General features: G+C 39.5%; 1 protein-coding gene across 5 annotated transcripts in view; it reads left to right on the forward strand.

Moving 5' to 3' along the window:
* mob2a (MOB kinase activator 2a) overlaps positions 1-21,101 on the forward strand; it is a 226,302-nt gene that overhangs the window by 140,854 nt on the left and 64,347 nt on the right. The window contains exons 1-3 of one of the 5 annotated variants that reach the window (XM_078549136.1): positions 12,640-12,708; positions 13,316-14,025; positions 14,325-14,445. The exons of 1 other annotated variant lie outside the window; for it this stretch is intronic. In XM_078549136.1, coding sequence (XP_078405262.1) covers positions 14,004-14,025; positions 14,325-14,445 — 143 coding nt within the window. In that variant the 5' untranslated portion in view covers positions 12,640-12,708; positions 13,316-14,003. Of the gene's footprint in view, positions 1-12,639; positions 14,026-14,324; positions 14,446-18,989; positions 19,010-21,101 lie in introns of those variants that run through there. 3 more of the 5 variants (XM_078549140.1, XM_078549139.1, XM_078549142.1) reach the window with 3 other exon arrangements.

The following is a 21,101-nucleotide window of genomic DNA, read 5'->3' on the forward strand; positions in this document are numbered from 1 at the left end:
GAATGAGAACTGATCTGGCCCAGGTAAATTGGAATCAATGGTTGGAAGGCAAAACTAACAGGAAAATAAAGTGTGGCCTCCTTTGAAAGCAAGCACATATCAGAGGCAGAAAGAAAGCGGAAGGAGAGGCAATCCAGAGCCAGAACCCATCCAAAACTTTGTCATCTGCAGTATCTTGTCCTAATTTGTAGCAGGCCTTCTGGGCACAAATAAGCCTTAGCAGTCAGCTATGTACCTACCGGAACCCTACCAAATGCCCAAGGTAATGAACATGATCATCTTCGCCTTGACAGATGAACAAAGAAGGGTGTCCAGTTCTGGGCACCACACTTTAGAAAGGATGTGAAGGCATTTGAGATATACAGAAGAGTCACAAGAATGGTTCCAGGCTTCAGCCCTGTGGATAGATTGGAGAAGCTGGGGCTATTTACCTTGGAAAAGAAAAAAATTAAGAGCAGATTTGATAAAGGTGTTCAAAATTATGAGAGATCTGGACAGAGTAGATAGGGAGGAACTGTTCCTATTAGCATAAGGATCGAGAACCAGAAGAGAGAGATTTAAGGTGACTGACAAAAAAAGCAACTCGACATGAGGAAAATCCATTTTACTCAGCAAGCGGTTAGGATCTGAAATACACTCAGTGTGGTGGAGGCCAGTTCAATCGAAACATTCAAAAGAGAATTGTCTAATTAACTGGAGAGAATAAAAATTGTATGGGTAAGGCGAAAAGGTGGTTGAGTGGGACAAGGCGAGTTGCTTTTGCAAGAGCTGGCATGGACATGATGGGCCAAATGGCAGCCTCCTGTGCTGTAATCATTCTCTGATTCTTTGATTTTGATAAACATGCAAAATATTACAACAACAAAGGTACAAAGGTACTAAGTACTTACAGCACAGACACAGGCTATTCAGACCAACAGGTTCATTCTCTGAGAGCTTTTCCCCAACCCCTCTTCGTCTAATTCCATTAGCATATTTTGCTGTTCTTTTCTCCCTCATGCTACCCAGCTATCCTTTGATACATTTTCTCCTGCCACTTGTGGTAGCTGTGCACAAAGTTCTTCTAAGATTCATGTCTATATGGGCTTCATTCCTTTTCTCCTCCATGATCTCAGCACTATATATTGTTTGTATACTTTGGCTGACCAATTAGTTACTGAACCTGAATCAGCTTTGGCTAGGCCATGAATAACTGGCTAAAAAATGATTTACTGTGTTTCAAGTAATGCATATGATTTCATGACTCTCAAAAATTGTAATTAAAGTGAGGTTTAAAAAAAATCCTATTCAGCAAATATTCAGCCAAGCGCTAAAGTGAAATGTAGAACCAGCATTTTGCAATTTAATTTACATCCTTGCTTGTATTCTGTACCTTTTTTCTTTGCAGTTTTGCCCCTGCCTTGTACCAATCTTTTCTAATAATTTCCTACATCAACTTTCAGTTAGGAAAACGGAAGCAACTGAACTGTAGTCTTGAATACTGCTGCGTTTGTTTCCATTCATTAGACTTATTTCAAGCTTGAGTCAGCTAGATGTTTTTTTTTTGGCAGCTCTAACACTAGAACATATTAAATTTCTTAGAAGAGAAACTTGATCATGAACTTGATTCTCAGACTTTCCCAAAATTCATGTCCAAATTCAACTGGGAAGCAACTGTCACAGCCTCAGTAAGATGAAAGATTCCCATTGTCGACCACTCAAGTGGGTCAACAATGGATTAACATTAGTCATTTTCAGAAAGGAAATAGTACCACATGATGCTATCCCTTTCTTTGACCGTTGTCTATCCAGAGCAAGATATTTGGCACAGTTGGAGTATCATCTTGCTTTATATCCAGCACATCATGGTCCTTTGCAGTAGATGTTTTTATTTGTAATACTGTATTGGACTCATCTTTTCTGGATTATTTCCACAAAGAAAGGCATTTTTCATGGACAGATTGTTAGCCTTAGTCACAACCCTTTGCCTAAAGAACTAGCAAATTTTCTTTAACCTATGGCTCTTCCCTGTCTGGCTTGGGTGTCCTGACTAGAAGTAATACTTCTGCATGTCAAGGTGCAGCCCAAATGGAAGGAGAAGGGTACAAGGAGTAATTAGGAGGGATCATTGAAAATTTAGTCGAGAAGCTGTATTTTGAGGAATTTGTTCAATATGTAGAAAGAAGTAGATAGACTGAAGGGATAAGAGAGGTAACTCCAGTGAGTGGGGGCCAACATGACTGAAGGCTTTGCCACCAGTGTGTGAAGAAATGAGAGGATAGAGTATGAATACAATATAGATACAGCCAGCTTTGTGGTTCTGATAATCAGTTTCACGAAGGAATGTCTATCAGTCATGTTTGACTGCTGTTTTAAGTTGATAGGATATTACTTTGTGTTTCAAAAACAGAATTACCTGGAAAAACTCAGCAGGTCTGGCAGCATCGGTGGAGAAGAAAACAGTTGACGTTTCGAGTCCTCATGACCCTTCGGCAGAACTGAGTATAGTTAGGAGAGAGGTGAAATATAAGCTGGTCTAAGATGGGGGGCGGGGGGAGAGAGAAGTTGAGGGTGGAGTGGTTTAGGGATAAGCAAGCAGTGATAGGAGCAGATAATCAAAAGATGTCACAGACAAAAGGATCAAAGGGGTGTTGAAGGTGGTGATATTATCTAAGAAAAGTGCTAATTAAGAATGGATGGCAGGATACTCAAGGTACAGCTCTAGTAGGGGTGGGGTGGAAAGACTAACAAAGTTTTACTTTTAGATTTAAAAATAATGGAAAAAGGTGGGAAAAGAAGAATCTATATAAATTATTGAAAAAAAGGGGGGAGGGGGAAGAACCGGGATGGGGATGTTAAGATCTAAAGTTGTTGAATTCAATATTCAGCCCGGAAGGCTGTAAGGTGCCTAGTCGGAAGATGAGGTGCTGTTCCTCCAGTTTGCGTTGGGCTTCACTGGAACAATGCAGCAAACCAAGGACAGACATGTGGGCAAGAGAACAGGGTGGAGTGTTAAAATGGCAAGCGACAGGGAGGTTTGGGTCTTTCTTGCGGACAGACCGCAGGTGTTCTACAAAGCGGTCGCCCAGTTTGCGTTTGGTCTCTCCAATGTAGAGGAGACCGCATTGGGAGCAACGAATGCAGTAGACTAAGTTAGGGGAAATGCAAGTGAAATGCTGCTTCACTTGAAAGGAGTGTTTGGGCCCTTGGACGGTGAGGAGAGAGGAAGTGAAAGGGCAGCCATTTCCGCCAACTCCAGCATGATACCACCACCAAACACATTTTCCCTTCACCCCCCCTGGCGGCATTCCATAGGGATCGTTCCCTCCGGGACACCCTGGTCCACTCCTCCATCACCCCCTACTCCTCAACCCCCACCTATGGCACCTCCCCATGCCCACGCAGAAGATGCAACACGTGCCCTTTCACTTCCTCTCTCCTCACCGTCCAAGGGCCCAAACACTCCTTTCAAGTGAAGCAGCATTTCACTTGCATTTCCCCTAACTTAGTCTACTGCATTCGTTGCTCCCAATGCGGTCTCCTCTACATTGGAGAGACCAAACGCAAACTGGGCGACTGCTTTGCAGAACACCTGCGGTCTGTCCGCAAGAAAGACCCAAACCTCCCTGTCGCTTGCCATTTTAACACTCCACCCTGTTCTCTTGCCCACATGTCTGTCCTTGGCTTGCTGCATTGTTCCAGTGAAGCCCAACGCAAACCGGAGGAACAGCACCTCATCTTCCGACTAGGCACCTTACAGCCTACCGGGCTGAATATTGAATTCAACGACTTTAGATCTTAACATCCCCACCCCGTTTCTTCCCCCTCCCCTTTTTTTTCAATAATTTATATAGATTCTTCTTTTCCCACCTATTTCCATTATTTTTAAATCTAAAAGTAAAACTTTGTTAGTCTTTCCACCCCACTCCCACTAGAGCTGTACCTTGAGTATCCTGCCATCCATTCTTAATTGGTACTTTTCTTAGATAATATCACCACCTTCAACACCCCTTTGATCCTTTTGTCTGTGACATCTTTTGATTATCTGCTCCTATCACTGCTTGCTTATCCCTAAACCGCCCCACCCTCAACTTCTCTCTCCCCCCGCCCCCCACCTTAGACCAGCTTATATTTCACCTCTCTCCCAACTATACTCAGTTCTGCCGAAGGGTCATGAGGACTCGAATCGTCAACTGTTTTCTTCTCCACCGATGCTGCCAGACCTGCTGAGTTTTTCCAGGTAATTCTGTTTTTGTTTTGGATTTCCAGCATCCGCAGTAGCTTTTAGCTTTTTGTTTTTATTACTTTGTGTTTGTTTGCTTAGGTTGGAGAAGGAGTGGTTGATGCCTTTAAAGGGCAGTTAGATATGCAAATAGAGAAGAAAGGAATAAGACGGATGTTGATATGATTAGAGGAAGAGATGTGAAATGTGGACGCACTGGGCAGAATGGCCTGTTTCTCAAGTGTAAATTCAGAAAAATTATATTTAAAAAGTTGTAAATGTAAGGTGGAGGAAGAACATGGAGAGATTTGAAGGTGAAAATGACTATTTTAAATTCAATGCATGGAGAGATGAAGAACCAATGTACATAAGCAAGGACAGAGCAATGAGGCAGTTGAATATAATTTAGGACAGGATAGAGGTGACTGGGTTTTGGAACAGTTAGAATTTATGGAAGGCAGAGAGTAGGGTGCATGTTCAGCAATGAGAACATTAGAGAAATTAATTGATGTCTTAATCAGGGATTCAGTTGCACATGGACTGAGGTAGGGGTGGAGGCCAGTAATGTTGAAGAGGTAAAAGCTGTGACAGATGGAAGAATGTGGGGTTTGAAGGTCAATTCTGAGTTGAAGGGGACACCAAAACTTCAAAAAATCTGGTTTGCCTCTGCACGTGGCTAGGAAGGGGAATAAAGTCAGTTGCGAGGGATTGAAATTAATGGGCTCAGAGAAACTGAGGATGATAGTTTTAGTCTTTCCGATGTTCATTTGAAAAAAAAAATTGACTGTTTGACAACCAGTCTGATAGCATGTATACCATTACATGGTTCAGGGAAGAGTCAAGAGATAGTACTAGGTAGCATCAACATAAGTGTGGAAAATGACAATGTGGCTGTCTGTATTATCACCAATGGGCAACATGTCAGGTCGAATATAGAGTCAAAGATTCGCCCTTGAGAACTGGAGAGGTGGCATGTTGGTGGAAAGAGAAGCCATTGCAGCAGTTGTGTTGCCTGTATCGGAACAGGTAGGCTGTTCCAGGAGTTAGGCAGTAGTGGAAAATGACTAGGACAAACATATCGAATATTATAGAAAAATTGAGGAGGGCAAGGAGAGATCCTCACCACAGTCACAGCTGCACAAAAATGTCTTTCATATCTTGGCCAGGGCAGTGTTCATTTTGTGAGATGGAGGAAAGATGGTCGGAAGGAATTTGAACAACATAATTAATGCAACATTTGAGAGGACAATAGTATATCTTGGGACAACATACTAACACAGCTCTTTTCTAATTAGAAGATATCACTAGGCCATTTAAAGGTACTATTGTACTACCATTATTGTCACCATAAATTAGTTTTTCCACATTTTTACAATCCAAAAATTACATTATAAGGGAGGGGAGAGCATCACTTGGGATATATCTCCATAGCGGTGCGATACCAGGTTTAAAAAGCTCATGGATTCCAGGGCATTTTATAAAATTTAAAAGTTTTTTTAATGTACTAAAAGTGTGCACAGTACTACATGTGTACTCAAAAATTTACAATTTACTGGCCACGGAGCTCTCTCCTGGCCTCAAACTATGCCAGTCAGGCACTATAAACTAAGTGCTGCCAATTTTGAATGATTCTATAACTAATGATTTTGGACCAGTTGCTATGGTATTGATGCAACCAACTTTGTTGGAGTTATGCTAATCAGCTTTATAAAGAATTGTCTAACAGTCATGTTTGACTGTTATTTTAAGTTGATAGAACATTATTTTGAGTTTGTGTGCTAAAGAGGATTGTTTCTGCTCTTGTACAATATGATTATCTGCAAGTGGTAATCAGGTCAACAAATGTACACTTTGCATTCTCTTTCTTGTTGAATGATTTCATATGAGCATATTTTAAAGGACAAAAGCCAAAATAATAATTTTGAATTGAACAGCCCAATAATCTGATCATTTTGATTTCATTGTATTCAAGACCAGGTTAGTTACTGTTCTGCATGAGAAATTCCTCCCTAAGGTGGTGTCCAATTTTCATCTATTTTTAAAAAAAACTTTTATGTCCTGCTCTATGTTAGGTTAATCATAGTAGATTGTTTGTTCATAAACTCAGCATCTCAGGGAATAATCCCTCAATTGCTAACATTCTATGGAACTAAAATGTTTGGGGAAATCTCTTACAGGAGAAAGAATGTCATATTAAGAACGGCTAAACAGGTTAGGCCTTTATTCATTAGAGCTTAGAAGAATGGGGGGGTGATCTTATTGAAACGTATAAGATTCTGAGAGGGCTTGACAGGGTAGATGGTGAGAAGATGTTTCCACTAGTGGGGGAATCTCAAACTAGGGGACATAGTTACAGAATAAGGAGAAGCTCATTTAAAACTGAGATGTGAAGGAATTTCTTCTCTTGGAGGGTAGTGGATGTCTAGAATTCTCTACCGCAGAGAGTTGTGGAGGCTAGATCACTGAAAGTATTTAGAGGAGGTAGATAGATTTTTGAAATATCAAGGAGTTGAGGGGTATGAGGAGCTGGCACGAAAAAGGAGTTGAGGCCTGGGGCAGATCAGCCATGATCTTATTGAATGGCGGGCAGGCTTGAGGGGAAGAATGGTCCACTCCTGCTCCTATTTATAATATTCTTAGGTTCTTATATTACCATATGAACAATAACCAACTCTGATCCATCCAGCCTGTCCCATACAACTGCAATGCCTTGCATCATAATATGTGGATTCCAGCCCCACTTGACAGCTTTATGATCTTCTGGGTGAGGTGAACAGACATAAATCCATTCCAATTTAGAGAAACAATCTGGGGAAATTTCTCTCCAACCCCAATAAACTAGTCAGGGAAATGACTCTGGCCCTGATTAATGTCATGTGGTATGAGGTGATTGTCTCACATCGTCGGTTAATAACTTGTGTTGCTCTGGGGTAAAGGGAGAGGAGTCTACATAAAAGTTCAGGACAATTTGTGTCATTACTATGTGGACTATTTTGAAACCTGTTGCTTTAAAGACTTGTGACTCTAAAAAAAAAGAAACAAGTTAACAAAGTGAGCGTTGGTCCTATAGAAGATGATTCTGGAGAGCTGATAATGGAAAACAAAGAAATGGCAGATGAATTGAACAGGTATTTTGCATCAATCTTCACTACAAAGGATGCAAGTAACATCCCACTCGCAACTATAAATCAGGAAATGGAAGGGAGTGAGGAACTCGGGAAAATTACAATCACCAGAGTAAATTGTTGGAGCTGCGAGCTGACAAGTGCACGGGTCCGGATGGACTTCATCCTAGGATCTTAAAATAAGTGGCTAGTGAAATAGTTGATGCGTTGGCTTTAATTTTCCAAAACTCCCTAGATTCGGGGAAGGTCCCATTAGATTGGAAGATAGCAAATGTAACTCCATTATTCAAAAATGGAGGGAGACAAAAAGCGGGAAACTACAGGCCAGTTAATTTAACATCTATCATGGGGAAAATGTTAGAAGCTATTATTAAAGAAGCTATAGCAGAGCACTTGGATAAGCTCAAAGTAATCAGGCAGAGTCACATGGTTTTGTGAAAGGAAAATCATATTTAACCAATTTATTGGAGTTCTTTGAGAAAGTAACATGTGCTGTGGATAATGGGGAACCGGTGGATGTACTGTACTTGGATTTCCAAAAGGCATCTGATAAAGTGCCACATCAAAGGTTATTGTGGAAAATAAAAGCTCATGGTATAGTGGGTAACATATTGGCAGGGATAGAGGATTGGCGGGCTAACAGGAAGCAGAGAGTAGGCATAAATGGGTCTTCTTCAGGTTGGCAAGATGTAATGAGTGTTGTGCCACAGGGATCAGTGCTGGGACCTCAACCATTTACAATTTATATAAATGACTTGGATGAAGGGATGGATGGGATGGTTGCCAAATTTGCTGCTGATACAAAGATAGATAGGAAAGTAAGTTGTGAAGAGGACACAAGGCTACAAAAGGATGTAGGTTAAATGGGTGGGCAAAGATCTGGCAAATGGAGTATAATGTGGGAAAATGTGAAATTGTCCATTTTAGAAGGAAGAATAAAAGAGAAGCATACTGTCTAAATGATGAGAGATTGCAGAGCTTTGAGATGCAGAGGGATCTGGGTGTCTTACTGCATGAATCGCAAAAGGCCAGTATGCAGTAATTAGGAAAGCTAATGGAGTATTATCATTTATTGTGAGGGAAATTGAATACAGAAGTAGAGCGTATGTGCTTCAGTTATACAGAGCACTAGTGAGACCACATCTGGAGTACTCTGTACAGTATTGGTCACCTTATTTAAGAGAGGATGTAAATGCATGGGAAGCAGTTCAGAGCAGATTTACCAGACTAATACCTGGAATGGGTGGGTTGTCTTATGAGGAAAGGTTGAACAGGCTAGGCTTGTACCTTCTGGAGTCCAGAAGAGTAAGAGGCGACTGGATTGAAACTTATAAGATCCTGAGGGATTTTGACAGGGTGGATGTGAAGAGGATGTTTCCTCTTGTTGGAGAATCTAGAACTAGGGATCATTGTTTAAAAATAAGGGTCGCCATTTTCGAATGGAGATAAGGCAATTTTTTTCTCTGAGGGTCATGAGTCTCTGGAACTCTCTTCCTGAAAAGGTGATGGAAACAGAGCCTATGAATATTTTTAAGGCAGAGGTGGATAGATTCTTGGTAAGCAAGGGGGTGATAGGTTATCAGGGGTAGGCAGGATGTAGATTAGAGGTTGCTATCAGATCAGCCATGATCTTATTAAATGGTGGAGGCAGACTCGAGGGGCTGAATGGCCTACTCCTTGTTTATATGTATAAATTCACAAATGGAGAAGGACTTTTCTGCTTTCATCAAACCATACTGCTGAGATTTGGTTGCTAAGTAACTTTCTTTAACAAAATAAATATCTTGTTCAAACTATTACAATCAAGATTTATAAGATGATTATGTTTTGGGATTGTACCTTTAAATTTAGGGTAAAATGAATGGAGTCATGTGACCTGTTCTGAAGTCTGCCTAAAACTAAGCCTGGGTGGGTTTATGGTTAGAGATCAAGAGAAGGCTTATATTGTTTTACTGGGAAGAAGGTGCAAGATATTTATGCTTGGAGATGATGGTAGCAGTCTCTTGGTGGACTCTTGAGTCTCTCAAAGTCCCAGAAAAGCGTTGAAGGTACTGGGTGTAAACAGTTGTGCTGCAAACTCTGTTTACATCTGAGATGAAAGAGGGTTGGGCTCTCAAAGGATAACTAATTAGCATTTCTACCTAGCTACAAGGTTAATGTGGTTCACGTTGCCATATGGAAGAGGGCACAAGAAGCCATTTTTGATATCAGATTACAGGCTTCCTTACAAAACAATGAATCTCAGCCAGACAGGAGTTCTGAGTGGTCAGCCAAAAGAAAAGCTGCTTAACTTTGCGAGCTGCCACAGCTGGTTGCAGGAGTGAGACAGCCTCTAATCGAAGAGACGCATCATGCAGCCTTGTAAGGATTCCAGGAGATCTGGCCAGGCCAGGAGGAAGAAGAATCATCAGAACAGGCTTGGTGGTGGAGAAAACTGAGCTCACTTGAAGTTACTAGTTGGTGAAATGGGGATGTGGGAACCCTTGGAAGCTGGGAGCAACTGTGGACTGTTGCGAAAGGACTATGATTTCGTGGAGAGTGTGATAGGTGATACATATAAAAGAGGAACTTTAGTAAAGTATAAATTGCCTACAAGAAGAAAATAGTGTTTATTCAGTAGAGCTTTTTTAGTCATTTGTTACTGTAAAAGCTTTAAAACATGTAATTTGTCATTCTTTCAGCGAGTAACTTATCTTTCAAAAAGAAATTCAAACTTATCAGTCTCAAAGGAGATCATAACAAAATACTATCTGGTAAAACTGTTCCATGGCTGTAATTTGAAGAAATTGCAGTTTATTTTTACATTTTGCAAAATTGTATTCATAGAATATGAGCACAATATTGATTGTAATAATGTCAAGTAGTTATTAATGGCATTTGGATGTAAAACTCAAATGTGAAAGCTCAACAGCTAAAGACTAGACTTGAACATTATGAAAGTAAACTCAATAAGAACTGATGTGGGAGGATTTTAAAAACAAAATTTAAATGAGAAGTTGCTGCCTGTAAATAACTAATGCGTGTCAAATGGAGGTGGCGATTCAAGTTCTTGCAATTTTTCAAATAAAAACACTATACTGGATTGTAAAACAAAGAACTTGCACCCTTTCTCACTATCAGTCACAGTTTGTCTGCCTTGTATCCCTATATTCCATTTACTTTGCTTAGAATATGTTAGAAGCTGGAAATTCCTGATGATGTATATTAAGAACACATCAATGCACAAAGGATGTGTGGGAACTCTACTTTTACTTTATATGGCACTGAGCAAAAGCTACTGGGAGTCATTTGTGCTCACATTGTTTCACCATTTACTTCCTGTGAGGATTACACCCAGATGGAGATTTGATGTGTGTAATGCTCCTAATTTTATGCAGCAGCTCTTTTATACTGTGCTTCTGCTGGGTGGAGCTATCTGGCACATAAAATTCTTCTTTCAGCTTCACATTCAGACCTTTTCTAATTTAGCAGGCTTCCCAAACATTGATAGCAGCTAATGTATCTCTAAATGGGATTTAGTCACTAATCCAAACAAGCTTTATACAAAGGAAAACTTGTTTCACTGAACTATGAACAGTGTTAGCAAACCATTAAGCATAACTTCTATTCAGAGGGAACGTGTACAAGTTGGAAGCAGATATCCAGGCTGAGGCTAACAGCACGAACATTCATTATTCTGCTGGTTTAAAAAATATCACAAAGACTTTTTCCAAAAACATGACCAAATGTATTCTTGTTTAATGTGTTCTGGCATAAACGTCGTATTTTAATTGGAGTATTTCATTTTAAAACGTAGTTACAAAGCAAATCACATGTATGCAGTAGGATATTTGTAAATAAGAGGCCAGTATTTGTAGATTGGAATAGAAACAAAAAATCAAAATCATTAGAGCTAGGGAATTGATGGCTGTAATTTACACAGCATGAAGAAAATATTTTTAATGGAGAGAAGTGAAACAATTGCAGGATGTCTCTTTGGGACAGAAAATGTTTCTTGACAATATCTTTGCATAAGGCCCTCTCTATTTTCTTTCATAATTAGAAGTAATTTACCTTTTAAAATACCTTATGGAAATGTACACATGTGGACATTGGGTGAAGGTAGGTGAGATATTTACATCCAGTTCCCTGTGGCTCAGTAAATTTATCCAGTGAGATAAACAAACTAGAAAAGTCTGTAGTCTCAGGGGAAACTGCTGATCTCAGCTGAGGAGGCAATAGGGGTGTCATAATTGGCTCAATGCTGCCAGGTTAGGAGGGAGAGAATCAATTAGAACTCATGCCCTTGGATAGTGATAGAGTTTTGGAGAGTATCCGGTACCCATAGATGAGTGTGCAGCAAGGTGTTATTGTCTTCAGAAGAAAATAAATTACAAAAACCACCTTATGGCCTGGTTTCTGCAGATTTTTAATTTAAAGATGTCATTATAGTCATAATTCTTAGTCAAATGACAATCCACTTAATATAACTCAGAGGGGCTACACCATCAGTGATTGGCCCTTGTCACAATTTTAGTTTTTTGTGCTATTCTTACAGATTCAGTGTCACCATTCATTATTGTAGGTGGACCTTGCGTTATCTCAAGTAAATTTTGTCGCATCTATACATAGTTCAGTGATGGTCTGATCAGTGAGCCATAATTGAGAACCCTTAATCTGTGGGCCAGCTCTTTGTAAAAGACGGTTTGAGATGAAACCCAATATCAGGTTAACACATCCTGATTTTACAAAGAGCACATGGATGAGTAGAGTTTTCATAGAACTATCAAATTCCTACACTTCCTCATAGAAAATAAAGATAGTTTATTAATTCTACAACATAAGCTCACTTCGTGAGACAGAGAAACCTCTTTAAACCTGTGTGATAGAGCAGAGTGTGGGGAAGGGGGGTTACTTCGGCCACCAAACCATCAATGATGGTTGTTAGCTTGCATGGAATGCCTATCCTTACAATTTTTAAGCATCTAGCCTAATTGAGTTCCTAGAATGGTATGTGGCCCCCTTAGGTGTTAAAATAATAATATTGGAATGGATGGGATCCATAAGAATGCACATTATGAACTGGCTATTATCTAAACAGTGGTCCAGGAAGTTTCTCTCCAGGAATCGAGCTCAATTTTTAAATGCTTTCTTTTCATTAATTCATTTAAAATTTACATCTGTGATGCATCACATGGCAAAGTACCCAATGAGCATGAAGTGCTCTTTAAAGAATAGAGGAAAAATTGACGAGCCAGTCAAACTCCTAGACTGACGCCACCTGGCACTGTTTATGGAAAGATAAAGCCAGAGAATTTTTCTTTCCCTCCCCTTTTGTCTGGGAACTTTTTTGTAGAGATAGAGAAGAATGATGTGAAAACCTTAAGAATTTATAGAAAAAAAGTAATGTTGGAAAATTAAGCTCTGTTATAAAATTAATTCTTAAAGTTTGAACATAAGTTCTGTTTATGTGAATTTGATTTTTTACTTTGTTTAAACAAAGATAGGAAAATACACTTGGCTTCAGTGGATCTCAACAAGGCCAAGAAATAATCTATTATAACATCTCAAATGAGTCTAAATAATGACTGTCAGTTGCTTTAAGTATTATTTAATGAAAGCTTTAGTAGAACAGTTAAATTATTTAATAGTACAAGGCTATATGTTTAAGAATTGCTGCCTGTGCAATACTATTAAGGCCTTTTTAATTCTATACAGTTTATGGTTAGAAAAAGGCATGAAACTTGAGATGGCCATATGCAGCAGTCATTATTTATAGGCCCTGGGGACTTGGGCCTTTGTATTTCATGAGGGGGGTCTTAAGTTTTTGCCTGGTTTAAGATAAAACTGCTTATTTTATTAAGTTGCAAGTTTGGTTTCTACATGATTTTTTGCAATCTGAGAAATACACGTGCAGTTATCCGATGGTCTTTGAAATTAAAATACTTTTTATTGCTTTACCCGCCCTGTTGAAATTTAATGTCAATGGGAATTTCTTTGTTTCAATCAGGAATCAAGTGGGCAGCTCTATTTGCGGGGATATTAAGTGGACAGGAAGGAAAACTGAACAGTCTAATCAGACACACTATGCATCTGTGATTTATGCAAGGCAGCCTGCCCAGAGCAAAAAAACAAGGCATTTCTGTGCCTGGGAAGTTGCAACGGCGCTCAGTGTTTCTTTTTCCATCAAGAGTCGCTGGTTTATAGGAACGTTGTTCCAAAAATGTTCTGTTAACCTCGAAGACGGGCTGAAGATCCATCTTGCTTGCGTTTTCCCTGGGAGTGCAGTGAAGCGATTTGCTCTGTTATTTTATGGCCAAGTAAGATCCAGTGGCAGAGGAGGAGTTGATTTCAAGCAGAGATAATCATTCAAGTGAACGGTCGTGGCAGGCTATCAATACAATTAGGCTGGAAGGTTTTTTTTTAACTTACATGGCTTATTGGTGTATTTAAAGGAAATCTTGGCCATCACCTCCGAGAGACAGTCTCTGGGTTTGATCTGCTGTTTGTCTCCAGTAATTGTTTCCCACTTGTATTTAATTAACGTAGTCAAAGGGCTGCTCCTTTTCACTCCTTTAATAGAGTTGCAGAAGGTTGCAAAATAACGTCAGCAACGATTTTTTAAATCTATATATTTAACAAAATCAGTCTGGATTTCATCATAAGACTCCTGTCAGCGAACATGAGGCTGAAGAGGAATGGATCGTACACATTGCACAGGTACAGTTAATATTCCTGACCTCTGTATTGGTGCCTTTAAAAGTAAACAGTGAGGTAAGAACTGGGGAAAAAACGTTGTCGAGTCGTGATTTGCATTTTGTTCCGTTCGTCCTTGGATCCACTGCAAGCCTCGGTAAACACGCAGATGTGTGTTTGAACTCTGCGCTCAATTCCATTCACTGTTGGGTTAAAGATTCCTCGATTTCAGAAAGTTTACCGTTTGTGTATATTTGTGAGAAATGTTTCTGTCTTTTCCTTCCCCACTGCATTCACCGGGGGTTGTACGATCCTCTGGGCAGAGCAGTCGAGGAGGAAGTTAGTGCAGATCTTGGGAACAGCATGTGAAGACCAAGAGGAGGTAAACAGACCAGCTGCAAGCTCGATGGACATCCTGTTCTGCTTCGATTGCGTCTTGTTTAGGTACTATATGACGATACGACTTCTATGTGTTTTTCATTTTCCGCTTTTATCGGCCCATCCATTGTCTCCGTTTTTGATTTTGTTTTAATTTCTGTCACATTTTGTGCCTAGACTGCATTATGGTAACAAGTTTAGTTTTAGTAGCCGTCCTTCGCATTACGCATTCAAAAGGCACTGGCTTCAGATCATCATTGCGTAAGATTGCTTTGTTCACTGCCGAATTTTAATTCAGATTATTGAAAGTTTAAAGCTTTATTGTTGATAGGAGTATTGGGTACCCCACTTTAATGAAGATACGATTACGCACGCAACAGGTTAGTTGCTATGAGCAGTGATCTTAATACGGTATATACTTTTCAATTTTAATAATCACTAGAGCAATTCATACTGGTTGAATTTTGATTGTTAGTGGTTCAGAAAAATGCAAAATAAGAATGTTCTGTTTTGAAGTTCAACTATTTTGAGGGCTATTTGCAGTATTGGCCTTATTTCAGCTATACGGTACATATGCAGGGCTAATGGAGCAGTTGTGCAGAAACAATGTTACTTAGGTAAAGCTAAAGAACGAGCCATTTTTTCACTCATAATATACAAAATACGTTTGGGCAGTGAGGGAGAAGGAAAAAGTATGGCTGTTGCAAGGCAACTTAAGTATTAACAGTTCAGAAGAAAGGATTGCTGTAGCTATCTGGAACTTCTATTCTTGGCTAGCTTTTATTGTCTTTTGAGGAAAATGATATATCAAGGTAATGAATGTTGATATAGGTATCAAGAAAAGATACTTAGCAAACATACATTGTACAGTAGAATGTAATGCATTTTGCTGTTCACTCTCAAAGGTCCCAACCTATGTTCCCTAATCTAGTCTGTATTTGAAATTGGAACAGTCAAATTAGTTCCCATCCCTATCACTAACATCGTAGATTCCTTTGTGTTTTTCTATCCCCCACCTTCCTAAAAGTAAATATATATTGCTGATTTAAAGCTGCGGTATGTGGTACGAGGTGTTTTGTTTCCTTTATTGACAGTGAGATCAGCAAGTTGCAGTGACACTTTTAAGAGAACTGTTTTCGCAATAGATTTTAGGATATCACCACGACACACCAGTCACCTGCTCGGAAACAGTCTCTATTGCTTTATCAAGATCTTTATTGAGAGCTGTTGGGAGTTCCAGGGCTAAAAATGAGGGAATCCAGTTCAATGCCTTAGTGTAGACTCAGCAGCACCTGAGGTCCATGAACGTCTTGGTCACCAATGCTGTTTGGTTTTCAGAAGTCAGTGTTTTTATGTTTAAGTGGACATCAATGGCAGGAGCACTGTGCGTCTGCCATCCATGCCACCCCTTCAATGTAAGCGTTCTTCTAAGCACCTGATTAAATTGATTTATATTTCCCTGTATAAAAATAGGAAAGTCTTGCTAAAACTATACAAGGCACTAGTTAGACCACACCTAGAATACTGTGAACAATTTGGCCCCCTTATCTAAGGAAAGATATACTGGTATTGGAGGAGTCCAGAGAAGGTTCACTAGGTTGATTCCAGGTATGGAGGGATTTTCTTGTGAGGAGAGGTTGAGTAGGTTGGGCCTGTAATCATTGAAGTTTAGAAGAATGAGAGGTGATCTCATTGAAACATATAAGATTCTTAGGGGGCTTGACAGGGTAGATGCTGAGGGGTTGTTTCCCCTTGTGGGAGAGTCTAGGACCAGAGGGCATAATCTCAAAGTAAGGGGTCGCCCATTTAAAACACAGATGAGGAGGAATTTCTCCCCTCAGAGGGTAGTGAATCTGTGGAATTCTTAACTGCAGAGGGCTGTAGTAGCTGGGTCGTTAAGTATATTCAAGGTGGAGATAGACAGATTTTTAATCAGTAAGGGAATCAAGGGTTATGGGGAAAAGGCAGGAAAGTGGAGTTGAGGATTATCAGATCAACCATGATCTCATTGAATGGCAGAGCAGACTCAATGGGCCGAATGGCCTACTTCTACATCTTATGATATTATGATTGCATTGGGTATAAGTGATACATGTATATTTGGGTGCTGCTAATGGCACTCCTAGCCTCAAGATTTCTCTGTGACATGAAGGAGTTGGAGGGCTGCTCTCTGATTGTAACTAAAGGCAGGGACCAGATTGACTCTTTTTAACTATGGGAATCAAAGGCTCCTAGCCTCCAACAGTTCTGAATCGGAGCTGTAGCTAGAAGCCAGCTAATTGGTGTGCGCAGCACACAAGTCTCTCTTTAAACACTTTTTTTTCCCAGGACCCCAATGAAAGTGTATTTAGTTTAAAAAAAACAACAGTTTTTGTACATTTTTTTTTTACAGATTACTGTTCAACCTTGGCTGTTTGACTTCTTTCCTCTTTGCTTCCATTCTTGCTGATCAGTTATTTAGCTGTTTGGTGACGTTTAATGAACATGTAGCTTAAATAGTGGAGAGCAATATGAAAACAGTATGTGGTAAAAATGCATGGGCAATGGTCAGCATTACTGTAAGCTTTATTTCAATTTCAAATTGTGTGCAGAATTATGAATTCATTGCATTGCATGAGACATGCATTTATATCTCACCTTTTGTAATCTGTGTTTCACAGTCACTGTAGTACGTTAGAACTTTGATCATTGTTGTAATGTCACTGTTGTAATGTAGGGAAATATATAATTTGAATTAATCATATTTTAATCAGAGTGAGTATAACTGTCCTGAACTAAACTCCTTTTCTGATATGAGAACCATTCTGTATTCCAAGTACCAAAAGTTGTAAATACCTGAGCCTTAAAGGCCTAAAAGGTAAATTTGAAAGACACTGCTGTAGTCCTAAATTCTTGGGTTCCCTGAAAGCTCAGTGAGTAAATTCTCCACCTGAGGCATACAGACCATGAAGCTTTTGTGGTGGGTTAGTTTGTAGTTCTCAGCTAAAGTAGTGGGTGAGTGGAGGAGAAAGAGACAGTGGGAAGATTTATAATTCCTTCCAGTGTCACAGGGCCAGAGAGAGAAGGAAAGGTGTAGTAAAGATTCCCATTCCTGATCTCCCATCCTGTGGTCTTTGTTGGAAAGTGTGTGGTGGAGAACAGGGTGTGATTAACCACATTTTAATAGCTTGTTGGCATCACTTTACTTGCAAGGACGAGATGGCTGGCAAGTAATTGGAGGGCTGGGCTGCCAGATTGCTACCTTCAAGAGGAGGTGGGAAGAAAATTGGAGAAGCAAATATGTTCACATTGAAAATCCAGAAATTTGTATTAGTTAATTTGCTAACCAGAGCATCCTGCCATTATGTCTATCTTCACGATTGGCCTGAATTTTCAGTTCTGATTTGGGTCACCATGCAGATAGCACCTTAGTACTGGAGTATTCTGCCTAGCTAAAATGTTGTCAGTTCAAGTAACGTGAATGTAAGCTTCCACTATGGTTCACACAGGCTCCTTTTGGCTTATCACAAAGCAGTGCTGGGCATGGAAGAGTCTAAGTTCCTTCCACCTCCTTGTCCTTGCTCTTTTCACATGATAAATGCCTCATCCTAATGTGAGATTGGCCCCATCCTTTTTTAAATCTACATGCTGGCTCATAGTGACATCACCCACAGTCACGAGGTCAGATTCCATATGAATGGTGATGGCATCCAGCTCTACCTCTGCAGCACTTCTCTTGACCTCACATCCATCTCTGTACCACCAGGCGACCTGTCAAATAATTCATAGATAGCATTCTTTATTTCCTTCCTCATCTTGAAAAGCCTTTTCAAAACACCATCTTGGCCAAGCTTTTGGTCACCTCCCCTAACCCTCCCCCTCAATGCTTGTTCTTTTTCACTCCTGTGAAGTGCATTGGAATGTTTTTTGTGTGCAAAAGATGCTTGTAAAAATGCAAGTTGTTGCTGCTGTAATACAACTTCGACTTAATTCGATGGTTTATTTAACTTAAAAGGACAACTCTTGTTTCTAAGTGTCTTAAATGTCATTAAAAGAAAACTGATCAACCAGGCAACATACATTTTTACTGTATTTGAGCTGGATGTATTTTTATTCAATCTCTCCAGTTCAATTGTAATATGAAGCTAATAAAAATTAAATATGGTGTAATCTTTGTGTAAAAACAGCAAACTACAGCATTTTTCTCTCTAACAATGTGAGTAAAATTCACAAAAGTGCTGGGAGAAGGCAGTGACCAGGTTTTGTGGTCCCATTTCTTCTGAGATGGTTTTCTAATGGCCATTTCTGTTTTATTGTTATGGCATAAACAGAATTTATTTATTCCAGCACTTTCAAATGCGATATTTTTTAAAGAAAAAAAAATGTAGACCTTCTAACTGAATTTGTGCACGAAAGCCTTAATATTTTTCAGCTCTTCATTTCACCAACAGAAAAAAATATACCATCATTACAAATGTATAGATGAGAGGTGAATAGTAAAAATAATTTGTAGCTATGGATTGCCAAATGTGATATGCTTTTATGAATGCTTTATATTTAGAAGTTGCTGATGTATTTCCTTGCTGCCATGGAGGAAGGGCGATGCTTGTCGAAGTCTGCCTTTCCCTGGAGATTTGTGGGTGTATGGAATGTATGGCTGTCTACATCTGTTTTACAAGATCTAGCATGGGCTGTGTATGCTCAGCTATAAAGGCTAAAGATGTGTTTTTGTCTGCTTCCCAAAAGAGACCGTATTTAAACAGAAATTAATGTTTGAAGTGTATGTGTGCACGTATTTTAAAAATCTAGCTGTTTTAGTTTGAAGGCAAATATCCTTTTTTTATTTCTTTACCCCTTCTACCTGTTATGCTCTCTAGAATCTTTTAAATACATGATTTTTTTTGTTTTACCGAACTGTCCTCTGAGGCTTAGACTGAGACATATTGCTCCATATTCTAAAATTCTTTCTGAATTGTGAATTCTGTAGACACAATGTTATCTTTATGCACCAGAAAGTTCCTTAACTAGGCTGAGAGGAGGAAAGAGACTTAATGGCACAGTGAGTTAGAATACAGTCCTTTTCATTTTTGACATCTGTGATGGAAGCCTCGTGTGTTTGAAATGAAAGTCTTCTGACTCGACCAACTACAAAGGTCCTGTTTGTCTCTGCTAGCTGTAAGGGTCCTAAGTGAAATTATGTAGGCACTGTTAGTATCAGAATTTTCTACAAAAACTAGCTTGAAATTTTTAGTTCTTGGAAGTGGTGTTCTAAAATAATTCGTACTTGCACTATTCTTACTGCAGTGTCAGGAGCCAATTTTAATTGACCATTCCTTTCTTGCTTTGGGTGCCATTCTTTATAGGTTACCTAGATCTAAACACTTCTAATATGATTGTTGTGTATGTGCTGAGCTTTGGACACTGATCCAGGTCCTTAGTTCAGAATAGGGAAAGGTACCTTTTTTTTAAATCATCCATTTCAAGTGATTCACAGTGTGGCCTTGGGTTTTTAAAGGGTAATTTTTTTGTCTTGGCCTGCTCTTTTTTAATTTGTTCATGGGATGTGGGTGTCATTGGCAAGGCCAACATTTATTGCCCATCTTTATTTGCTCTTCAGAAGGTGATGGTGAGCCTAACTCCTTGAACCACTGCAGTATTGGCGTAGGTACACCCACAGTGCTGATAGGTAGGGAATGCTGGTAGTTTGACCCAGCGATGTTGTAGATGTGGCCACTGCCCAAGTGAATGCTGGGTGGTCTGTCGTGGTCTACAACAGGCCAGTTCTCAATTTGAGCATCCGAACCATTGCAGCGGCGCATTTGAATCATGACAATGTGGCATTTTTGGTTTCTACGACATGAGGAACTTAATGATGCAGATCCATAGACTCTTTTTGTACGTTTACAATGTAAATCTCTTTGGACCTGCTTGTATACATAAGTAAGTATAGCCGTTGGCAAGACACCTGTGTGTCTGTTGGCTGCTTAATGTAGATATTTAATGTAAGAGGTTATGGTGGTTTCTGTTAGAAAGAGAAATACCATATATTTTCTAACATAGGTGGTACCCTCTTGAGGTTGAGATTAGGCAATTTGTTGTGACAGAGTAGATAGTGCTTGGGTGCCCAAAAATGTAATTCCTTAGAACTAGCTCATTTCAACTTGAGGGCATGTTCAATCAAACTATAAAGCCTGTTTTCCTCCTTGTTTAATAATTGTTGGCATCATAAATTGATTTGATTTTTTAAATGTGTTTCAATTCTATTTCTTGTTTCAGTCTTGTTTTAAAGGAACCTATTTAGACTTGTTTTAGATTTTATCAAAGTTCTAGGGTGAGGTTGTTGTCTTTTGTGTGTGATGAATAGAATGTTGCTGTGATATGCACTGAGTTGAAAGAAAACAAATGCTTCCTTGGCATGACTCAAAGCTCTCCCTTAATGCTTTGATCAGTAATTTGCAGTTTGGCTGATTATAAATTCAGTGCAAGGAAATAAGCCCAATGCACAAGCCAGGTAAAGTAATAGTACCCAGATTGGGATAAGCTAAGCATTACTTCACTACAAATTGCCCTATTGCTGCAAATTATTATTTTGGCATACCATGGTCAGTTCGTCAGACTTTTGAGTATTTGCTAGTTGAGGCAGTGTTGATAAAGCACACTCTTTATCTGACATTGCAACATAACTGAACTCTAATGTAAATGGTGCACATAGTAACTTTTGCTGAACTCCTGTGTAGAATGTA

This window comes from Cetorhinus maximus, chromosome 9 (genome assembly GCF_964194155.1).
Source record: "Cetorhinus maximus chromosome 9, sCetMax3.hap1.1, whole genome shotgun sequence".
Classification (NCBI taxonomy): domain Eukaryota; kingdom Metazoa; phylum Chordata; class Chondrichthyes; order Lamniformes; family Cetorhinidae; genus Cetorhinus; species Cetorhinus maximus.